Source organism: Eschrichtius robustus, chromosome 6 (genome assembly GCF_028021215.1).
Source record: "Eschrichtius robustus isolate mEscRob2 chromosome 6, mEscRob2.pri, whole genome shotgun sequence".
NCBI lineage: Eukaryota > Metazoa > Chordata > Mammalia > Artiodactyla > Eschrichtiidae > Eschrichtius > Eschrichtius robustus.
Window position 1 is genome coordinate 140,511,729 of NC_090829.1, and position 20,256 is coordinate 140,531,984.

Consider the following 20,256-nt stretch of genomic DNA (forward strand, 5'->3'; position numbering starts at 1 on the left):
AATAAATGATTAAAAAATGAAAACAATCTTGAGAGATGGAATGCTACATATTCCAGTTTCCACAGTCTTCTAATTTATATGTTTTAAATTCAAATTTGCCTCTGGGAAATTTACCTAACGCATGGTGGGCAAACAAATATTTACAGACCTTATTTGGTTCATCTTCTATCCCGTATCTGACTGCTTACTCATGCTAGGGATGGCTCCAAACTCTTTTTATGTATTCATGTTATAGTGAAACATTCAAAATGGTGCTTAACACACAACACAGTAAATGCTATGTGTTAGCTGTTATTATTCATCTCATCCACACAATTCCACGAGGTCAAATACCAACAAGCAGCAGCAATATTACAGGTGACTTGCAGAGAGGATGGAGGCAGGTTGTGCCCAAGGTTACACGACCAGCAGTGGAGCAGCTAGGATTTGAACCTACAGAGTTGGGGTCCTGAGTCCAAGGACTTGACCACCATGCTATAGGACCTCCCCTGGTAACTCCACACGAATCGTCTTTCACAGACATAACACATAATGGGATGGACCCTCAGAAGACTCAAGGTCATCACTATTGGGTATTTTCTGAAGAATATCCTGGGAGTGGCCCTGAAGACAGTCATGGATAGGGCGGCAGATGTGAGATGAGTAGGGCCAGCCCTGTGCAGACAAAGGCAGAGCCTCCTGGGAGACGCTAAAGGCGGCAATGTTTATTTGGACATACATACGAATTTTGATAAGTCTGGTTTAAAAAAAAGGTGGCCACCTCGATTTACAGTTGAACATCATATGTTCCTCCCCAAACCTTCCTTGAGGCGCTCAGCAGGGTGCAAGCTCTGCAGAGATGATGGGTGAACATTCATGAGTGTGAGGAAATCAGACAAGAAGTGTCTGTGCTCAGAGAGGAGAGTGGGAATGCCTGTGACTCAGATCGTGGGTCTAAGAAGACAGAACTGAGGACCAGGACAGAAGCTGGACCACTGAGAAAGTAGTCCATCTAATTTTTTTAAGATTAAGTGGACCCCAGCCCAAGACAAAAGCTTCTTTTAGCTGTTTCCATACATAATCCCTTTCTTTGAAAAGGGGTAATGTGCCTATAAAAATGTACCAAGACGTTAAAATTGGGGCTTTGGTTTTTGAAAAACAAAATAAACTTGACATCTGACATTGGTTTTCTCACATCAGCGTCTACTTACAGCAGGGCAGATTCCATCACAGAAAGAGCCCGCAGTGAAATGGCCTAGATGCGACCGTTAGCTTGACAAGGATACGCTAGGCCCTGAGCTGAGTGTGAATGGACCTCATTTATCCAGGAATGTCACTGAACGCAGCCCCAAGTGACAGGGCCGAGCTCACCAGCCACCTTAAATCTGTGATCCACCCTCACTTCACAACAGTCAGTGGAGGCGCTCAGGCCTGAGAGAAAGCCCAAGGCAAGTCAACATCGAATTTGGGCGATCGATATAACTTCTCCTAGTGGGTGAAGGCAACCCTGCCAGTCCTCTCGAAAATCTACCCATTCTTCAAGCCCCCTCCTCCTTCTCGTTCCTGAATTCCTCTTGCACTTGGAGACGGCTTTCCCCTGCCTTGCTCTCCATCACATGCTGGTGGAGTATTTTTTTTTTCACATTTGAAATGCATATTTTTAAAAAAAAACTTTCATTGGAGTATAGTTGATTTCCAATGTTGTGTTAGTTTCAGGTGTACAGCAAACTGATTCAGTTACACATATACATATATCCATTCTTTTTTAGATTCTTTTCCCATATAGGTTATTACAGAATACTGAGTAGAGCTCCCTGCGCTATACAGTAGGTCCTTATTAATTAACTATTTTATATATAGTAGTGTGTATATGTGAAGTAATTCAGACAGAGAAAGACAAATATCATATGGTATCGCTTACACGTGGAATCTAAAAAAAATGGTACAAATGAACTTATTTTCAAAACAGAAATAGAGTCACAGATGTAGACAACAAACTTATGGTTACCAAAGACAAAAGGGGGGGAGAGGGATAAATTAGAGGGTGGAGTATTCTTGAGCTTTACTTCCAGAGAGTCTGCTTTCCTGCTACCAAAGTCATCTTCCACAAAGACAAGTCCACGCTGGCCACGTGCAACCCAAGCCCTTCCTCGGCCCATAGAGCCTTCCGACAAATCCACACTCCCTAGATTCTCCTCGGCCATCTGGCCCTGGGCCTCCTCAACTCATTCATTAAAAAAAAATTATTAAAGTATTGTTGATTTACAGTGTTGTGTAAGTTTCAGGTGTACAGCAAAGTGATTCAGGTATGCATTTTATACACACACACACACACACACACACACACATATTTTTTTTCAGATTCTTTTCCCTTATAGGTTATTACAGAATATTGAGTACAGTTCCCTGTGCTATACAGTAGGTCCTTGCTGTTTATCTATTTTATATATAGTAGCGTGTACATGTTAATCTCAAACTCCTAATTTATCCCTCCCCTCCCGTTCCCCTTTGGTAACCATAAGTTTGTTTTCTATGTCTGTGGGTCTATTTCTGTTTTGTATTATAAATAAGTTCCTTTGTACCATTTTTTTTTAGAAGATTCCACATATAAGCAGTATCATATGATATCTGTCTTTCTCTGACTTACTTCACTCAGTGTGAGAATCTCCAGGTCCATCCGTACTGCTGCAAATGGCATTATTTCATTCTTTCTTTTGGCTGAGTAACATTCCATCGTACATATGTACCACATCTTCTGTATCCATTCATCTGTGTAACAAACACTTACAGAGCGAGTCTACGCCAGGTACTGTCCCAGGTGCTGGGGACCCAGCAGTGTCCCTGTTCTCATGGTGCCTGCGTTTGGGTGGGTGAAGCCCCTCTCCCCAGCCCCACATACTCTGCCCTGGAAGACCACGGTCCATATCCCATCCAACCCTTTTGTGGACGAGCAAGCGAATGTCTACTCCCGTGCAGTCTTCAGCCCATTACAGTTTATTAGAATGGCACTATCTTCCCAAATATTCTTTTTAGTTTATTAGGTGACTTCATGTTAAGAACTTGATGATGAAGCTAGACTACAGAGGCTTTCTTTGGCAGCTCCACCCTGAGAGTCCAAAGAGGTCAGTTCCACGAGAGGGTCCTAAGGAGGCTGGCCAGGGCACGCATCCCAAGTCTGCCTTAAACCTGCATAGGAATCAATCCCTCCTCAGGTGGCTTCCTTCATAAGAATCCTAAAAGCACATACTTAGTCCTAATCGACCGAACCAACTCCTAATCAAGTTTCACGCCATGAATGGAGGTAGTCACCACAAAAGGTATTTTTAGGACCCCAGACAAGGAGGGGATTGTCTGGAAAGCGCCGGGGTAATTTGTAGGTCTGGTTTATTTCTGAATCAGAGGCAGTGGAAAAGCTGCTTCAGAGCCCATGGCCTGAGTAGCGGGTGGAGCTCGGCAGTGATTCACGTAGCACTCTGGGCTCAAACTGAAACTGGAGATGTTTGTCTTCACAGCTGTGTGTTATTTTTACCCTTACTAAATATTCTCTCTTACACCTGGAATTTCAGCCTCTTCCCACCAGGCCTGTTCCCTTCTCCCTTCTCTGAAGCAGTTGAAGACGAAATTAATTTAAAAAGTCACCACCAACAGTTAGTTCTTTGTCCCCAAAAGGGGTTTGAAGTTTCCCTGAGAAAGTTTCATGGTTTAAGTGTATATTTCTCTTAACAGCCGAAAATGGGTATCAGCAAGATCACAGCACATTTAGATCTTGAAAACTGAGGAGGAAATGCATCCTTTGGGGGCTCATCCTTTAGAATAAAGTATTCTGTAGAATAAGATGTCTACAAATAGTTACCTGACAAAGGCGTGGCATCTTTTCTATCTTGTGTGCGTGTGTGTGTGTTCTTCTCAAAACACTTTCATTTTTCAGAGAGGAAAGAATTAAGCCCGATAGCCATTATGGTGCTTCAGGGTTTTATTTTCCTAAAAGGCTATGTAAATTCTGGTTAACCAAGATGATTTTCATTTCAGGATAGAAAATGCCAAGCAGTGCCCTTGTCCCAATGTCAATATCCACAGTGACCCGATGGGATTCACTTACATCATAAGGAAGAGCACGGCTCTTAGGCTGTTCTACAAAATGGTGTCCATCCGTTTGACGCCCCAAGAAATGGCAAAGATGCTCATGAGTGCTACTAAGGAAGGGGGATGAGAAAGAGTCTGCTCCAGACAGAGAGGGAGCCCCAGAGAACTTGGCTCTCTCACTAAATCTTCCCCAAGTGAGGCCCTTTCAATCCATGTCTCAGCCCTGCAGCCCAATGAACTGATGTCTGCAAAGACTCAAGGCCCCTTACAAGTAGGACAAAAGATTACTACCCGACCTCACTAGCACAGTTGGGAAAACCACTAGTTTTCCAGTCTCCAACACTGAGCCGCCCACAGCTTGGAAGGTTTGGAAGGTGGCCAAGCTTAACTAGGAAACATCTTTTATGCCAATCGGATTCAGAACCTTAAGGCAGAAAGGAACAAATGTGATTATAGCTGCAAATTTCACTGTCCTAAAAGAAGACATAAAGTCTTCTAGAAAATGTAAGGAAACGTACATGAAGTCAAATCTCAATGCGTCAAAGTAGAAAGGCATGAGGGAGACCAGTCCCAGGGAGCCGCTTTCAAATGTCAAATATTGACTATTCCACGTAAAATGAGAAAACTGATGTTAAAAGACCTTCAGCCAAGATCTTGTTCTGTAGGCAGGAATTGGGCAAAGCACCTCTTCCAACACAATGACACTTAGGGAACTGGAATAGTCACTATCCTAAAACTGAGAATTTTTTATTTTTAATTTCAGCCCAATGAGTATTTACTGAGAGCCACCACGGGGCTCAGACCGTAGGTCTCCCATCACGCTAATTATTTTTTAAATGTGGTTCTGTTTGGAATCACCTCATGAAGGGAATGTAAAGATGAGTGCAGTTTAATTGATCTGTTATCATAAAGTAAAATGAGAAGAAAGTAAATTTTTTTAACTGTGTAATATATACAAGAAATCAAAATATGGTTGGTGTTTGGATTTAATGCCTCTCAGAAGACAAAAAATCGGACATATTGCTCATCCATCACCTGGAGAAACTCCACCGTCCCTGCCAACACAGAGGTGACACCTGGCTAAAGAAAGCAGCCCTGAGGGAGGAAGAGGAGCACAGGCCTGGGGTCACATGGCCCATGGCAGGCGGACTTAAGTTATGGAGACGCAATGGTCTCCATGTACCAAATGGGTATAATCTTAATGCCATCTCATAGATTTAATGAGGAAATTGGATGATATGTTGTATCCTAAAATCTATTAATAAATCACAGTGTGTTGTGGAAATATTAATATCACTCCTCTGGGAGTCTTTCTTTCCTGCCTGGAGAAACTGAGTCATACTCTCACATCCCTGCTATGGCCAGGCCCAGAGCATCCCTCTGAACTTGTACTTGTCATGCGACCTCACGGAATCTTTTTCACCTTTGATGGACCGTAAGCTTCTCTTAACTCATCGTCATAGCGCACACAGTCTATGATGAAGAGTAAACACCAAATAAACGGTTTAGTGCAGAGTTTCTCCACTTCGAGACTACAGACCTTTGGGGCCAGATGATTCTTTTTGGGGGCAGATGCTGTCCTGTGTGCTGTAGGACGCTGAGTAGCACCTGTAGCCTCAGCTCACTAGATGCCAGGAACGCCTCACAGGTGTGACAGTCCAAACTGTCTGCAGACGCTGCCACGTGGCTCCCTGGGGGCACAGTCACAGTGGTTGAGAACCACTGGTTTAATGAGTAAGATCCCCTGCACTCAGGCCAGGAGTCCAGAGCTCCTCCTATTTTGCCTGGTGCTCCTTAGAGGTAAGTGCAAGCCCCCTGTGTCTGGGCTGATACTTAGAGGGGCCTAGGCTCGATTCTCGGGAGGATTCCAGTTGTGGTTTGTCCACCCCTCATTTGGGGTACACCCCCCAAACCTGGGGCTCAGCCTCACTTCCCTCTTCCTCACTCCACACCCATCAGCAAAACACATCAGTTCTACCTTCAAAATATATCCAGAATGCAATCACTTTTCCCACCCCTGCATCGCAACCACCCTCATGCAGGCCTCACCATCTCTTACCCTAACTCCTGAAGGGCCTCCTAGCAGTCTCGGCTTCAACACAGGAGCCAGGGAGATCCGGCTAAATCTGAGTGACGTCACGTCCCTCCTTTGCTTACAGCCCCCAGCGGTCTCCTAGCTCGCTCAGAGTGAAGATCAAAGCCCCTCACTGGCCTCACGATCACCCAACCTCATCTCCTATCACTCTTCCCCTTGGTCACTGAACATTAGCCACAACTGTCCTCCAACACTTCAGGCTGACCTCAGGGTCTCTGCACTTACCACTCCCTTTGCCTGGAATATTCTTCTACTGGTTAACCATGGGACCTTCTCCCTTACTGACTTTGGGGCTTTACTCAAATGTTATGTTCTCAGAGATGATCCTTTCAGGCTGCCCTTTCCAGAACTGCCACCCCTTGCCCTGCTTTATTTTTTTTCTTAGCATTTACCACAATCTAACCTGTTAGCCTTTAATTAGCTATCTGGTTCACCGGCTGTCTTTCCCATTAGAAAGTGAACTTAGAGAGGCAATATTTTTGTGTATGTTTTACGACTGTACGTCAAGTACCTAAAACAGTGACTGCACATAATAGGTACTCAGTACATACTTGTTGGATGAATGAATGACTCCGTGCATAACCAGGACGTCTGACACCAAGAGGGACCAATCGGGTAGCCCCCTTTTCTGTCATCTTCATCACACTCCAGACAGCATGCTTTTTAAATATTACATCAAAAGCATCCTGTCATCTGATCCTAGGCTGGAGTTCTTCACAGCACACAGTGAATCTCCTTCCCAGACAACAGAGAGAGGCGAGGCCCAATCTCTCACCTCACAGGCTCAGCCAGACAAAAGCCACTGCAGTGAGAGGCGACCGGGGTGCCCCTCCACCTAGGCAGACAGACTTCCTGAGAGCGAACCCTCCTCTGCACTTTGTTCTCCCAGATTATCCACTCTATAGGCCACCTTTATCCAGCTCCGGGGATTCTCATTTTTTATCTCCCCGGATGCTGCAACGGGGCTGCGTTTCTCAGACCAGTGAGTGTCAGAATCCCGGGGTAGGGGAGGGGGGCTTGTTAAAGCAGGAGTGCTGGGCCCCACTCCCAGAGCTTCTGACTCAGCAGGTCTGGGCAGGGCCTGAGAATCTGAATCTCTAATGAGCTCCCCAGATGGTGCTGATGCAGCGGATATTAGGGCCCCACTTTGAAAACCAGCACACTAGGGGACCTCTCACCCAACAGACTCCACCGATAGATTAATGACTCCAGGTGGCTTGGGTACTGGGCTAGGAGCAGGACTCATAGTGTGGCACACAGAGTCATTCAATTCCAGCCGCAGTGAGCCTCCAGGTGGGCAGCACGGAACTGCCGCGACTTCCTGGTGGGCTACCAGGAGTTTTTACTGCCTGTGGAAGGATGAAGGATGCCCAACTCCACCCGCCTGAGCGTCGGACTGAATCTCCAAGACAGGGATGCTGAGAGAGAGTAAAGGCTTGCACACCATACTGCCTGCTTGTGATGGAAGACAATTTTCTTGTGGACCATATGTGAGCGTGCGTGTGCGTGTGTGTGTGTGTTTCTTGATCTATCTTGCCCGTCTACAGTGGCTTGAGTCTTAGGAACCTCACATAGAATTAAGGCCACCAGCAAGGGGCTCGCTGGAGGCCAGGCAGTTCTGAAGCCCCAGCAGGGCCCTCTGTGAACAGCTGTTCCAGCTGGGTTGCACTGACACGTCTCCACTGTGTGAACACTTGGGGGTTTCTTGTGTGTGAGGCTGGAGTGAAGAAAGGGGAAAGGCAGGGTGTCGGGGACCACCGAAGCTGAGAAATGATGTCTTGTGTCCACACAATGTGCAATTGGATTAGTGTCTGCAAGAATCATGTCCTCTGATACGGCAGCCGCCAAGCCAAACCCACAATTACATCCCTGTTGGCTCACAAGGCATGGTTCCTTTCTCTCCTGTTTTCCTTTTATTATTTTTTATAGAGCTCTGTTATAATGGCAGTAGATCTCATTTCACCACTCATATTTCATTTCAGGAGCTTGTGTGCGCATTGGGGCTAAGGTTTTGCAGAATTCCATCACTTGCTTGGGAAATTCAGTTCCTCCCTCCTCCAAGCCTTGGCCTTTTCCTCCAAGGGTAATGGATCAATAGGGACAGAGACGACCATTCCCCAGGGACCGTATCTTATGCGGAAGGAGCTAGGTCATGTTCTGGCAACGCCCAGGCTGTACAGGGGGCTCTTCCCCCCGGGGGGTGTTTGCAAAAGAGCAACAAGGGGCCACAAAGGTAACAGCCTGCACGTTCCAGCCAAAGTCCGATTTTTGACTTACGTAAACTCCCCCTGAACTCGACTTCAAGAGGCAAGTGTACTGTGTGGAAGTCCACCACACAAAAGCTCAGAGCAAGGCCAATGAGAAGGAGCTACTGGGCTGGGGGCCAGGAGATGCGCTTCTTTTCCTGCTGCAGTCCCTAACTCCGCAAGGCCAATGAGAAGGAGCTACCGGGCTGGGGGCCAGGAGATGCGCCTCTTTTCCTGCTGCAGTCCCTAACTCCCAGCACCCCTGGCCTGGGGCTTCCAGGCGGTGGGTGAGGCAGCCATCGTCTCCGGAAAGATGCAGGGAGGCGGCACACTGAGGAGCTGCACCCTGGTCCCTGGTGCTCGACCACGCTCACCTCTGCAGTGTCTCTGCCGCGAGCCCCTCCAGGGAGGATCCCTGTCTCCATGACCTGGGCCTCTGCCCCCTGACACCTTGGGCAGAGCTGGTACAGCCAGGTGACCATTCAAGGTCTCTAGAATGAAAGCAGAGTCAGTGCAGGTCCATGTTCCCTTTTATGGAACTGGAGCTGACACGTGTAAAGATCACGCAGCGAGCTGGCAAAATCTGCGGATCTGATCCCGGGCAGCCCTCTATCTGTCTGCTGGCCTCTTCTAATCCTCTAGATGAAACGGGTCTTAGCTCCGCTGATGAATTTTGAGTTTTTCCTTCCTCCATGCCCCTTCAGGCAGCCCGTTATGTGCTGAAGGGCAGATTGTGCCTCACCACCCACCTGCAATATTCCACAAGGTCACAGCCTGAAGGGCGGTCCTGGTAATCCATCAATCTGACGTGTGACACCCCCCAACACTTCCCATCCATCCAGGCTGAGCCCCTTCAGGGACAGGGAACTAGCGACCCCAGGAAATGCTGATTTGGAAATCTGAAAGGAATGGCCCCACTAACCACTGACCAGCCGAGGGGCCAGAAGCACCAGGTGTGGTCAGTTTCCTGTGTCCACCTGGCCAGGCCACTGCACACAGTGACTTAATCCAATGCCAATCGAGGTGTTGGTCTGAAGGTATTTCATAGATGCGGTTAACATCTACCATCCATTGATGTTAAATAAAGGTGATTATCTTTGATAACGTGGGTGGGCCTCATCTCATCAACTGAAGGTCTAAAGAACAAAACCTGAGCTTCCCCTAAGGAAGAAGGAATTCTGCCTCAAGACTGTTGCATCTGAAATAGAGACACAGATGTAGAGAACAAATGTATGGACACCAAGGGGGGAAAGCGGTGGTGGTGGTGGTGGTGGTGGTGGGGTGAATTGGGCGATTGGGATTGACATGTATACACTAATACGTATAAAATAATAACTAATAAGAACCTTCTGTACAAAAAAATAAAATAAATTTGAAAAAACAAAACAAGACTGTTGCATCTACTCCTGCTTGAGTTTCCAGCCTGCTGGTGCACCCTACAGATCTCAGACTTGACAGCTTCCACAACTGTGTGAGCCAGTTCCTTACAGTAAATCTCTTCATCGTGCTTTCCATTGGTTTTGTTTCTCTGGAGAACCCTAACGGGCACACCAGACCAGCCCCACTGAGCTGGATCCAGCAGACACGGAGCTCGGAAAAGACGGGCAGAAGCCTCTTCTACAAAGAGGTTCAATACATGTCTGCCTCCTGTTTCCCCAGAACATTCCACAGTGGGGGGGCAGGAGGGCACTCGGTGACCAGTTGACATCAGTTCCACAAGCTGTGCTGCTCCCCCCTTGCTCCACACCGGGCTTGCCATTTCCCATCAAGTTCCCAGGCAATTGCTGGCAGCCGTGCCCCCCTCCCGGGCAGCGGCTGCTGGGCCAGCACCACCGGACATCCAGGAGCAAGACGAGGGCCACGACAAGGCTGACTTCCCTCGGTGGCCGCCACCAAAACACATCCCAGGTTGCTCCCAAAGCTGGAACTGCCTGTAACGATCCTCTGAGGGGACCATTCTGAGCATCTCAGGATTCCACGAGGGCCTGAGAGTGGAAGTTACTGACGCTTCCATTGTCCCCTTGCAAGAAAACGGTCCAGTTTCTCCAAAAACGATTTCCTTTCCCAGGAAAGATACCCTCGTCTGAGTCCGCAGCTTCGCACCTGCCTGACAGAGGAACGGCCAAGAAGCCTTCCAGGGTCAGCCGGCCGAGGAACGCGGGCGAAGCTTTCCAGGGGCCCGGTCCATGTCTTTCTTGGGGACTTGAAGCCCCTAGGCCAGGCTCAGGGTCACCTCAAGTCCCCCCGCCCATCCCGAATCCCTGTGGTGACCACCTCGGGCTGGGAAGGCGGCCCCAGGGCTTGGCCAGGAGGGCAGGTGGACATCAGCTCCTGAAGGGAAGCACAGGCCGGCATTGAAGGAACCGGTGTTCACACTTCTCTCTTATTTATTTATTTATTCATTTGTTTGCCTACTTATTTATTCATGCATTTATTTAAATTCAGCGACAAGGAGAGAAAGTTTTATTTCTGCAACGTTGTTCTCACCTCCTCACTCAGTCTCCTTTCTGAGGCTTGCTAAATCCAGACTGGCACTCCTGGAGCTGGCCCTGGGCCAGACTCCACAAGTAAGGGCCAGGGCACGGCTCGCTCTGCTAGCTGCCAGCTGGAAACCATCTCAGTGCCCTTTGCCCGAAGTGCTTTTTCCCTCTCTCTCTCATTATTTCTCTTCCTCTCTCTCCATCTCTCTCATAATCTCTCCCTTGTACACACAATCTCCCTCTCTCCCTCTCTCTCTCTCACACAGACACACATGCACACACACACACATATGCTGATGTATTTCCCATAGGTAGAAACTAGCCTTGGAAGAAGGACACTTTAGAAATCGATCTTGCTCTCGGTGCTCCCACCATGACTACCCCGGCATGCATGGGATCACGTGACTCCATCAAAAAATAGAATCCATCAATGTTTACACAGGGTTGGCTCCACAACTACCTTTTTTGTTTTTTAATTATTTGTTTTTATTTATTTATTTATGGCTGTGTTGGGTCTTCATTTCTGTGCGAGGGCTTTCTCTAGTTGCGGCAAGCGGGGGCCACTCTTCGTCGCGGTGCGCGGGCCTCTCACTATCGCAGCCTCTCTTGTTGCGGAGCACAGGCTCCAGACGCGCAGGCTCAGTAATTGTGGCTCACGGGCCCAGCCGCTCTGCGGCACGTGGGATCCTCCCAGACCAGGGCCCGAACCCATGTCCCCTGCATTGGCAGGCAGATTCTCAACGACTGCGCCACCAGGGAAGCCCCACAACTACCCTTTTATATAAACACCGCTGCCTTCTTCAGAACAGGATTAACCTGCATGCCTCCAAGTCTCAGAAATAGATACAGTGAAGAATGGTCAGTGGAACCATTCTATCAGATGGATAGGATTTACCTGTAACATATTTACATGTAATGAGGAACTGGCCGGGACTCTGGCATCCTGGACCCTATGATTACCTTTTCTACCGTGGTCCTTTCAGAAGTCTAGGAATTAGTCCCTTGATGAGGTCTAAGATGGGTCTGCCTTGGCTTGAATTCCCTTTAAAGGACCAGTGTCGTAGCAAATAGGCAACATCAGAATTATCATTCCCCCTTTCAAGAAGAAACTCGACGCACAGAAGTGAACTGACTTCTCAGGGCCCAGGGAAGTTCTGGCCCCTCCCATCCCCCTGTTTGGCACGTCCAGCCTCATGGTTGACATTCCCTCTGAGGGCTGTGACTTGGCACCTTCACGGACACCACACTAGAAGTTGATGCAATGGTTTCCAGCACTTATAAAACATGACACTTATACAAAACATATTTCGCATTAAAATATATACGTAGCAAAAAGGGCCTATTATAGCTGCGACAGAGTGGGAAAAATGCACTGGGTGTGGAGTCAAACACCCTTGATTTGAATCCAAATTCTGAGTTGCTTTAAGTGCTGATTTGGGTTAGCCAGAAAATGCCTGAGTCTCAGTTTCCTCATCCATCAAATGGGGATAGGCCTTCCTCACAGGGCTGCCCGGAGGACTGACAGGCCATCAGATGTAAAAGGGCTTTATACATAGTAAAGCACTAAAAATTGTGAGCTGTTCTTGTGACTCTGGGCAGATCATGCAAATTTAAATGAAATTACTCTTTCTTTGTCCTGAGATGTGATACGATTCTTTCTGAATATATATGGGGTATTATATCATAATTGAAATCAGCCTTACTCTTCAAAACTACATCCAATGAAATGCTTTTGTGGGCTTCCCTGGTGGCGCACTGGTTAAGAATCTGCCTGTCAGTGCAGGGGACACGGGTTCGAGCCCTGGTCCGGAAGATCTCACATGCCGCGGAGAAACTAAGCCCCGTGCGCCACAACTAATGAGCTTGCGCTCTAGAGCCCGCGAGCCACAACTACTGAGCCCGTGTGCCACAACTACTGAAGCCCGCGTGCCTAGAGCCCGTGCTCCGCAGCAAGAGAAGCCATCGCAATGAGAAGCCCGCGCACCGCAACAAAGAGTAGCCCCCGCTCGCCGCAACTAGAGAAAAGCCCGTGCGCAGCAACGAAGACCCAACACAGACAAAAATAAATAAAATAAATACATAAATTTAGACAAAGAAAAAGAAATGCTTTTGAGTGCCAGGGATAATACATTCGATAATTTGCTAATACATTCTAGGTGACTGCAGCATTATCGTGACAGACTCAGGAGAGTTAATACTTACGGGTGACACTGGTGCTTGGTTTTAAGTGTAAGTAAAGATGAGAAGGAACAGCAAGCATTCAGAGAAGGTGACAGAGAAGGGAAGGTTGGGAGGCGGGGGGCTGGAGGACACAGGAAGTAGGTCCATTAGCAACGTCATATGGCTTGGACATATGCTACACTGCCTGGCCACTAGCTGACACTCTCCCTCCATGAAAACAGAAGACAGCTTTACTTTCCAGGCAATAAAAACCTCAGAGACGAATTCTGCCATATGTGGGCAAGGCCCCCTCCCACAAAGCCCTCACGTCTGGGAAATGGAATTGAACATGTCATCTTCAAAGCGAGTTCTCGGTAAATGTACTACTGGTTTTACGACCTCTGTCCTCCACGCAAACCACTGGAGAACACATTTTCTCAGCATTGCCCGGTGTTACCGTTCAATGCCCTCAGTTTCTGAAACCATCTCGGGGGAAGTGTGATCAATTTCCACTTTGCCTTTTCAAGGGGTGGGGAAACCAGAGGTGTGGGAGAGCGAGAGCCGGCGGCCTCCTTACCTGGAGCCGTTCACCTGGTTGGGGTTGCATTCCATCTTGATGGTGACCCTGGCTGGGGGTGGAGACAGCCAGTCCTGCTGAGGGACACGGGGGCTCATCTTGGATGTCTGTCCATAGTCGCTGGAGGAGGACGCGGTCATGTCCGTCTTGGCCAGGTGCGGCGTGCCGTATGCGCACTCAAACAATGACTGGTCCTCGCTCACGACAGATAACGCTTCCTGAACACCCAAAGAAACACACATTCAGGACGTTCCAAGGGACAGGCATGCTTCAAAAAGCTGCTAACTGTACAGTCATTTCTAACTGGGACCCCCTTTTTACGGTATCCATGTCCACCTTTCAGCAGGAAAAAGGAGCTGGCTTTCTTTCCCCTAGAGACGGTAAGAGTTGGAACTGGCCGACCTAGGAAAACTTTTGTGCAGGTCTCCGAACATCCCAGCCTTGACCACAGCCGTGCAGATAATACCCACTTTAATCTCAACTCAAGGAAGTTGAATTTCAAAGGTCTTAGAAGACATCCAGTTGCATGTGTCATTATTTGACAAATGCAATCTATAATTCAAGCAGACAGGGTACAGAATGGTCGTGAAGATTAAAAAGACATGTGACGGCTAACACCTAAGCATCTGGCAAAACTGCCACATTCCCAGGAGATTTTAAAGAAGAGCTACTTAGAAGAAGAGTGAGGGGGAAATGGAGCACCAAAGGACAAAGAGACAAAGATACGAATTTTTCCACTTCTAAGTTATTAGCTGAAATAGAGTTTCAAGTGGCGCTTCCATGATGGTGAACATCTGGATGATAAATGAACCAAAAAAAAAAAAAAAGCTGTGAATTAGCCAGAGGCCTCCAAATACAAGGATGTTTAAAATATCTAGATCACTGACTAGCTCTTTTTTTTTTTTTTCCTTACTTTCTATTCCTATCTTTGCTCATTTTGCATGATTTGGTGAGAAGAAATAGAAATGTGTCATTGTTGGAGCATTCTTCTGTGGTTTTAAGTCAAACAAGTGGTTAGCCTATGGCTAGGCTGACATTCTACAGCCAAATCAGCAAAGGCAAATTCGATTGGGAAATTTTAGCTACTTGAATGACGTATTGTGCAGCAACTACACAGAATAACTACGAGACCATCTAATTTTGCTTTCTATAACCAAAACAGAAATCCATGTGGTAGTTCATGTTTATTTCAGTCCTTGGGCACCCTCGGTACTGCTATGCAGCTGGTGAGAAGCAAATGCTGTCTGGGTCACACATGTTTTTTAAATGGAAACTTTGGAGCCAGTGGGGACTGTGGAGACCTGCTTGTCCAAACTCCTCATCCCCGAAACGGGACAATCTGAGACCCAGAAAGGTCGAGACCTCACCTTGAGGTGAGCTGCCCAAGGTCAAGCAGGGAATTAGTGAGGACATTGGTGAGTGTTTTCTCTTCTGCTCTCTCCTATGCTCACAGTCTAGGATGCCCTTCTTATATTCCTTGGTTTCCGATAACTGTCTACATTAGCACTCCTTTCTTATTCTTTGAATTGATACTTAAATAAGTAAGGATGCTTGCTCCCCCACCCCCGTTAATAATAGAGCCTTACGAAGCAGCCTTTCTAAGACAGAAGCCCCCCCCTCCTTATGCAGAAGTGTCCGAATCTTTAGGGAACACATGCAATTTCACAAAGCACCCCCCAATCCAGTGTGTCCTCTCCCGCTCCATCCCGCACCTACCCAGGGACCAACTTCTTCATCGGTCCCCGAGTACATGAACTTCACTGCCAGGCACACTGTGCTATGAACCAGTGAGCAGGGAGAATCAAAAGGAACAAACTCAATGCTCTGCCTCTCAGAGTGGAGGCCAGGTGTCTGTGCATGGATAACCACCCCCGCCCCCCCCCCCCCGCCACCACCCACTGCCACGGCATCTCTAAAATCTCTTAGAATCGCAGCCCTGTGACAGTTTGGGAAAGAGTGACCTGGGGGTTTAAACAATGACTCAAAATGTACAAAAGGATGGGTTGTGCCAGCCAGAGAGCCAGAATCAGGCACAAGGAAGAAAAAAAAAAAAGTAAGGCATCTGGAACTGCCAGCAAAAGCAAACACATCAACAAACAGACGGCAACAATCCGAGAAATGGGCACGGTAGATCCGGGGGAGCCTGAGTCACGTGGCTCTCTCTTCTGGTCACAAACGGAGTGAGGGGATGTAAGGAATCTAAACTCACCGACGTGGGTTTAAAAGTCAAATCGGCACCACGGACTTAGTGCCGTCCTGCTAATTAATAAAGGCAGAATTATAGCTTCTTCAATAAATTGTGCAAGACAGGGTCTCCTTTCCCATCGCAGTACTGGATGGAATGGTTTTACGCACTCAGAGCAAAAAACAAGGCTGAAGTCTGCCTCCGCTCTCCCGCCGGGTCCTGCAGACTCCACCAAGCCTCGGAGGGGAATGCCATTCTATGTAATGTCAGCGTTGGTGGCTCACCGGTGAAGAGAAACATGAATAAATGCGCGATGTGTATCAGAAATTGGCAGAAACAGGTTAGATATAAGGTGCAGGCTAACCTTTAAATCACAAATGAGAAAGAAAATGGCTTTCACAACAAAAAGAGTAACAATGTTAAAATATGAGTATCTCCCCAAGATAAAGTAGGATATTCTCACAAACACAACCAATGACCAAATAAATGTAGCGTAAGATTTAAAAACTGGACCAAAATACTAGAACTGAAACAAGGCTTCAGTGTGTGCTTGGAGGGGGAGGAACCCCTTCTCACATCTGGCAAAGCATTTTTTCACCACATGGTTTTCTAAAGAAAGAAATCAAAGTTAATTGAGATCGATTTAGGAAAAAAAACAATCTACAAAAGCTAGAGATAAGGGGGGGCACACATCTTTTCTCCGTATCTTAAAATTCTCCTCCAAGTTAGTACTGCATAAAAATGAGAAAGGCCATATACTTCAGAATATCAAAAGTTGCTTTTGTTCGCTAGAGGGGAAGCAGTCTAAAAACGAGGACACTTCAGGATAAACGTTTCATTTCCAAAGGGGTGAAACACAGTCCATATTCTGGAAAGACAGCGCATGCCCCAAAGTGATGCTAATTAAACCAAGGCAGGCAAGCACCTAGGGTTAAGTACAAGTCAGGAAAAGGAAACAAACAAATAAATAAATATCTCACACACACACACACACACACACACACACACACGCTAACTTAGCACATCTGAACAATGGAGGAGTAAAAAGAAGCTGAATGGGTGGTCTTCAGAGACTGCTTCAAACAAAGATGACCACGAAAATTAACTGCTGTTCTTTAGAAGCAAACAAATGCTATGTACCAACAGCATGCCTTTGTTCACCCACTTGGCTTTGTATATTACACGTAGGTTTCATCATCCCTTTGGTTGCAGTGTGAATGACAGAGGCTGATGCACAGGATTCTCCCGCCCCAGCAGCCCTGGGACTTCAAAGCAGGGAAAGGATCTAACCTAGTAGGATTAAAACCAGAATGGATCGCTACACACAGGCTGGTAACCAGGAACACGTGAGTCCCTCAACTGCAGCTCTGCAAGTGACTCTTCCTGGCCTCGACGGATGCTGTCCCGGCTTCCCTGCCGTCTGGCTTCCCTCCTTGTCTGTGGCCATCTCACCTACCTACCTGCCTACCTGCCAAAGCTGTCTGTCGGCAGATGCCTTAGTTAACATGTATGGCTTATTCCCTCAGCACCTTCGGCCAGCCGTGGGGACTTGCGAACTGCTTTGGCTGCTTTATGACAGAGAATTCAAAAAAAAGTCCAAACCTGGCAGAAATGTGGTATAATTAATTAATATGCCTGCCTCTGTGTTACTACAAAAAGACATGAACTTTAGATTGGTGTGTGCTTGTGTGCGGGGTGTTTTTTTCTGTAGCTCCAGGCAAGCTGGGATAATTCTGATGTGCCCAGTGGCAGGCTACCAATGCCATTTTTCATGAACTTGTGAGAAATGCATAAATTCTAAGCGAACTGCCCCCAAACCAAAGGGACCGTCGTGTTAGTATACAATGTTTATTATTTCATTTGAATACTGAATGCACCAATAACATGTGAGGACCACTCCTTCGGATTTTGCTCATCACAGCGGACTGACAGTTCTAGAAAGTGAAGAGAACTCAACTAGATTATATTTCACACGTGAGACTAAAATACGATTCTATTTTTAAGTAACTAGATTTGGGTACAACAAAGGTTCCAAAATGCTTAGATTTTTAAAAAAATTAAAAGTCGAATGCGCTTTTAAGCATACTGACATCTCCAGCAAATGATTTCAGAGAGCCTAAAACAGATGAATTTTTTTTTTTTCTGTAACAGATGAATAGTTTGAGAGGCTCCTATGTTTCCAGCAAAAGAATTATAAAATAAGGGTCTGGGCTCAATTTTGCTCTTAACTCTTGATCCCCATGGTTCACAAAAACACCAAAATGTCAATCCAGAGAACCCAACATACTTAAATTTTCATGAAAATCTGGGCGTGGTAAAATGTCGAAACTAAGAAAGTCTTAAAGAATGATCGGCTCTCTTCCACAGCTAGAGCCAGTGAAGCACACAGAGGAAAATGATCCTTATGTTGTTTTCAAAAATCCAGAACTAGGTGTCCAGAGAACAGGATTCCCAAATTGACCCTCAGTTTCCTCAAGTCTCAGGTGCCTCAAATAGTTATGAAAAACAAATGGAAAAACTCAGTGGAACAAGCATGTTAAGGTTATGGTCATGCTTTAGAAAAAAAAATTCTCATAGAAGTCTTTGGTATCACAATACACTTTAGGAAGCCAAGGTCATCTTAAATCAATAGTCTGCCTTTCCCCCCACCCCCGACCCCCGACATGTAACCAATCAGAATCTGGAAACATCACGTAACTGCTTACACTGCGATGAATAAGACATCTTTTAGCCACATTCTCTTGACTCATAAACAGCTGATCCATCACATAATAAACCAGGTTATCTGGGTAAGCGCTTCATATGCAGTATCCCTTTAAAGCTTATGACACTGATGTTAAGATGCACCTTTTTTCACGTTTTACGAGCGCTGAAACCTGGATGCATCTCACCATCGATGGCGTGTCATGGGTTACTGGCAGCATTTCTTCTCCTTCGATGGCCGGTAAAACAATGGTTCGTTTTATCATCAGTGACATCTTAATTTTATGAAATACAGTCCTGGCAGTAGTCTTATAAGGTCAGGTGTCATTCCTGCTCACAGGTGAGAAAGCAGGATTGGGAAGAAGAGTAATGTCAACATGAGGACAAGGTAGCAGCAGCGTTCGTGTCGGGGAGTGGAATCACTCCCTGAGGCTGTACACCCGCCACTCTGGGTGTGACGCGGAGAAAGAACAGATTGGGCTGATGGAGGTCAGATGCACAGTGCTTCACCGCCTTGTCACAGCTGTGGAAAGAGCAGAGCTGACAGCGCAGATAAGAGATGGAACCACCTAGAAAGAGAGAGGCTGGTGGAGGGAAGAGGTGGGAGAAGGCTGAGGGGATAAATGCCCAGAATCCCAGGACTTTGATGGAATTAAAGGATCAGGAGAGTAAGTGGAAAGCCTGTTGGAAACTAGGAGGGAAATTTCTAAGTACAACATGCTCTCTTATGAGGCTAAAAGCTATGCAGCAATAGGTCCCAGATACATTTAATTAGCCTTTCTTACTTAATAGTTTAAATCAACAAACCTGTTCTTTTCATTGGTTAATCAGATAATTCAGACCCAAACTGATGGCCGTGTATTGGGGTGTGTTCATTGCAGGTGGTTGCCTGGCTTCTCAATCAATACTGCAAGGGAAGAATAGGGCAGGTAGGAACACCATTTATAAATATGTTAGAGCCAGTGCACGTGGTGGCCTTCAATGGATGTCTGCAGACCTAATGATACTGGAAAACTATTTATTAGGCTGTCTCAAGCCCAGTTGTTTATAGGTTCTCTTCAAGGCAGAGTCCATGCAGTAGATGCTTCTGGAAAGTCTACTCCTAATCACATTTAGAGGAGAAAAAAGCAACACAAATAGGATAGACAACGTCTCTAGGAAAGACCTCCACTCCATGTGCCCAACAAAAGGCCAATCCTTCCAGAATTTTATTCTCAACGTGTATATTTTTGCATTCGAATATTGCCAACATCTCATGGGACGAGAAACTTCCTCTGACCGGTATCTTTTAATTACAGCACAAAAAAAGCCAAACATTGTGAGTTAAAAGATGCCTTGTCAGGCTGAGTGGGAGTCATTTTGCCCCGTCTTGATATTATTTTCTTTCCTTAATTCTTCAGTGGAGGAAACATTAAAATCATATATTAAATGCAGCATCTAGCTTTGTGCTCACGTTTTTCTCATTTAACACATTGCTATTTTAGTCCTTCAAAAATATAAAAATCTTGGATTAACCTCAAAGGAAAAATGTATGTAGTCAAATGAAGTCCATCTAAAGAGAGTGTTTCCCCAATGTGGTATCGCTTCAGTATCAAACACGTTTACAACTGCAGTACCATCCCAGCGCTAAGAGAATGAAACCCAGGACTGGTGCAGAGACACAGACATACAAATATCTTCATATACATGCATACACATACATATTCATACACACATATATGCATGTTCACACACACATACACGTATAC

The 20,256-nt window shown here is 46.4% G+C and overlaps 1 protein-coding gene across 4 annotated transcripts in view; it reads right to left on the bottom strand.

Moving 5' to 3' along the window:
• Nucleotides 1-20,256, bottom strand: part of ERG (ETS transcription factor ERG) — a 199,923-nt gene that overhangs the window by 48,253 nt on the left and 131,414 nt on the right. For all 4 annotated transcript variants that reach the window (XM_068547090.1, XM_068547089.1, XM_068547087.1 and 1 more), the window contains one exon: nt 13,621-13,838. In XM_068547090.1, coding sequence (XP_068403191.1) covers nt 13,621-13,838 — 218 coding nt within the window. The remainder of the gene's footprint in view (nt 1-13,620; nt 13,839-20,256) is intronic.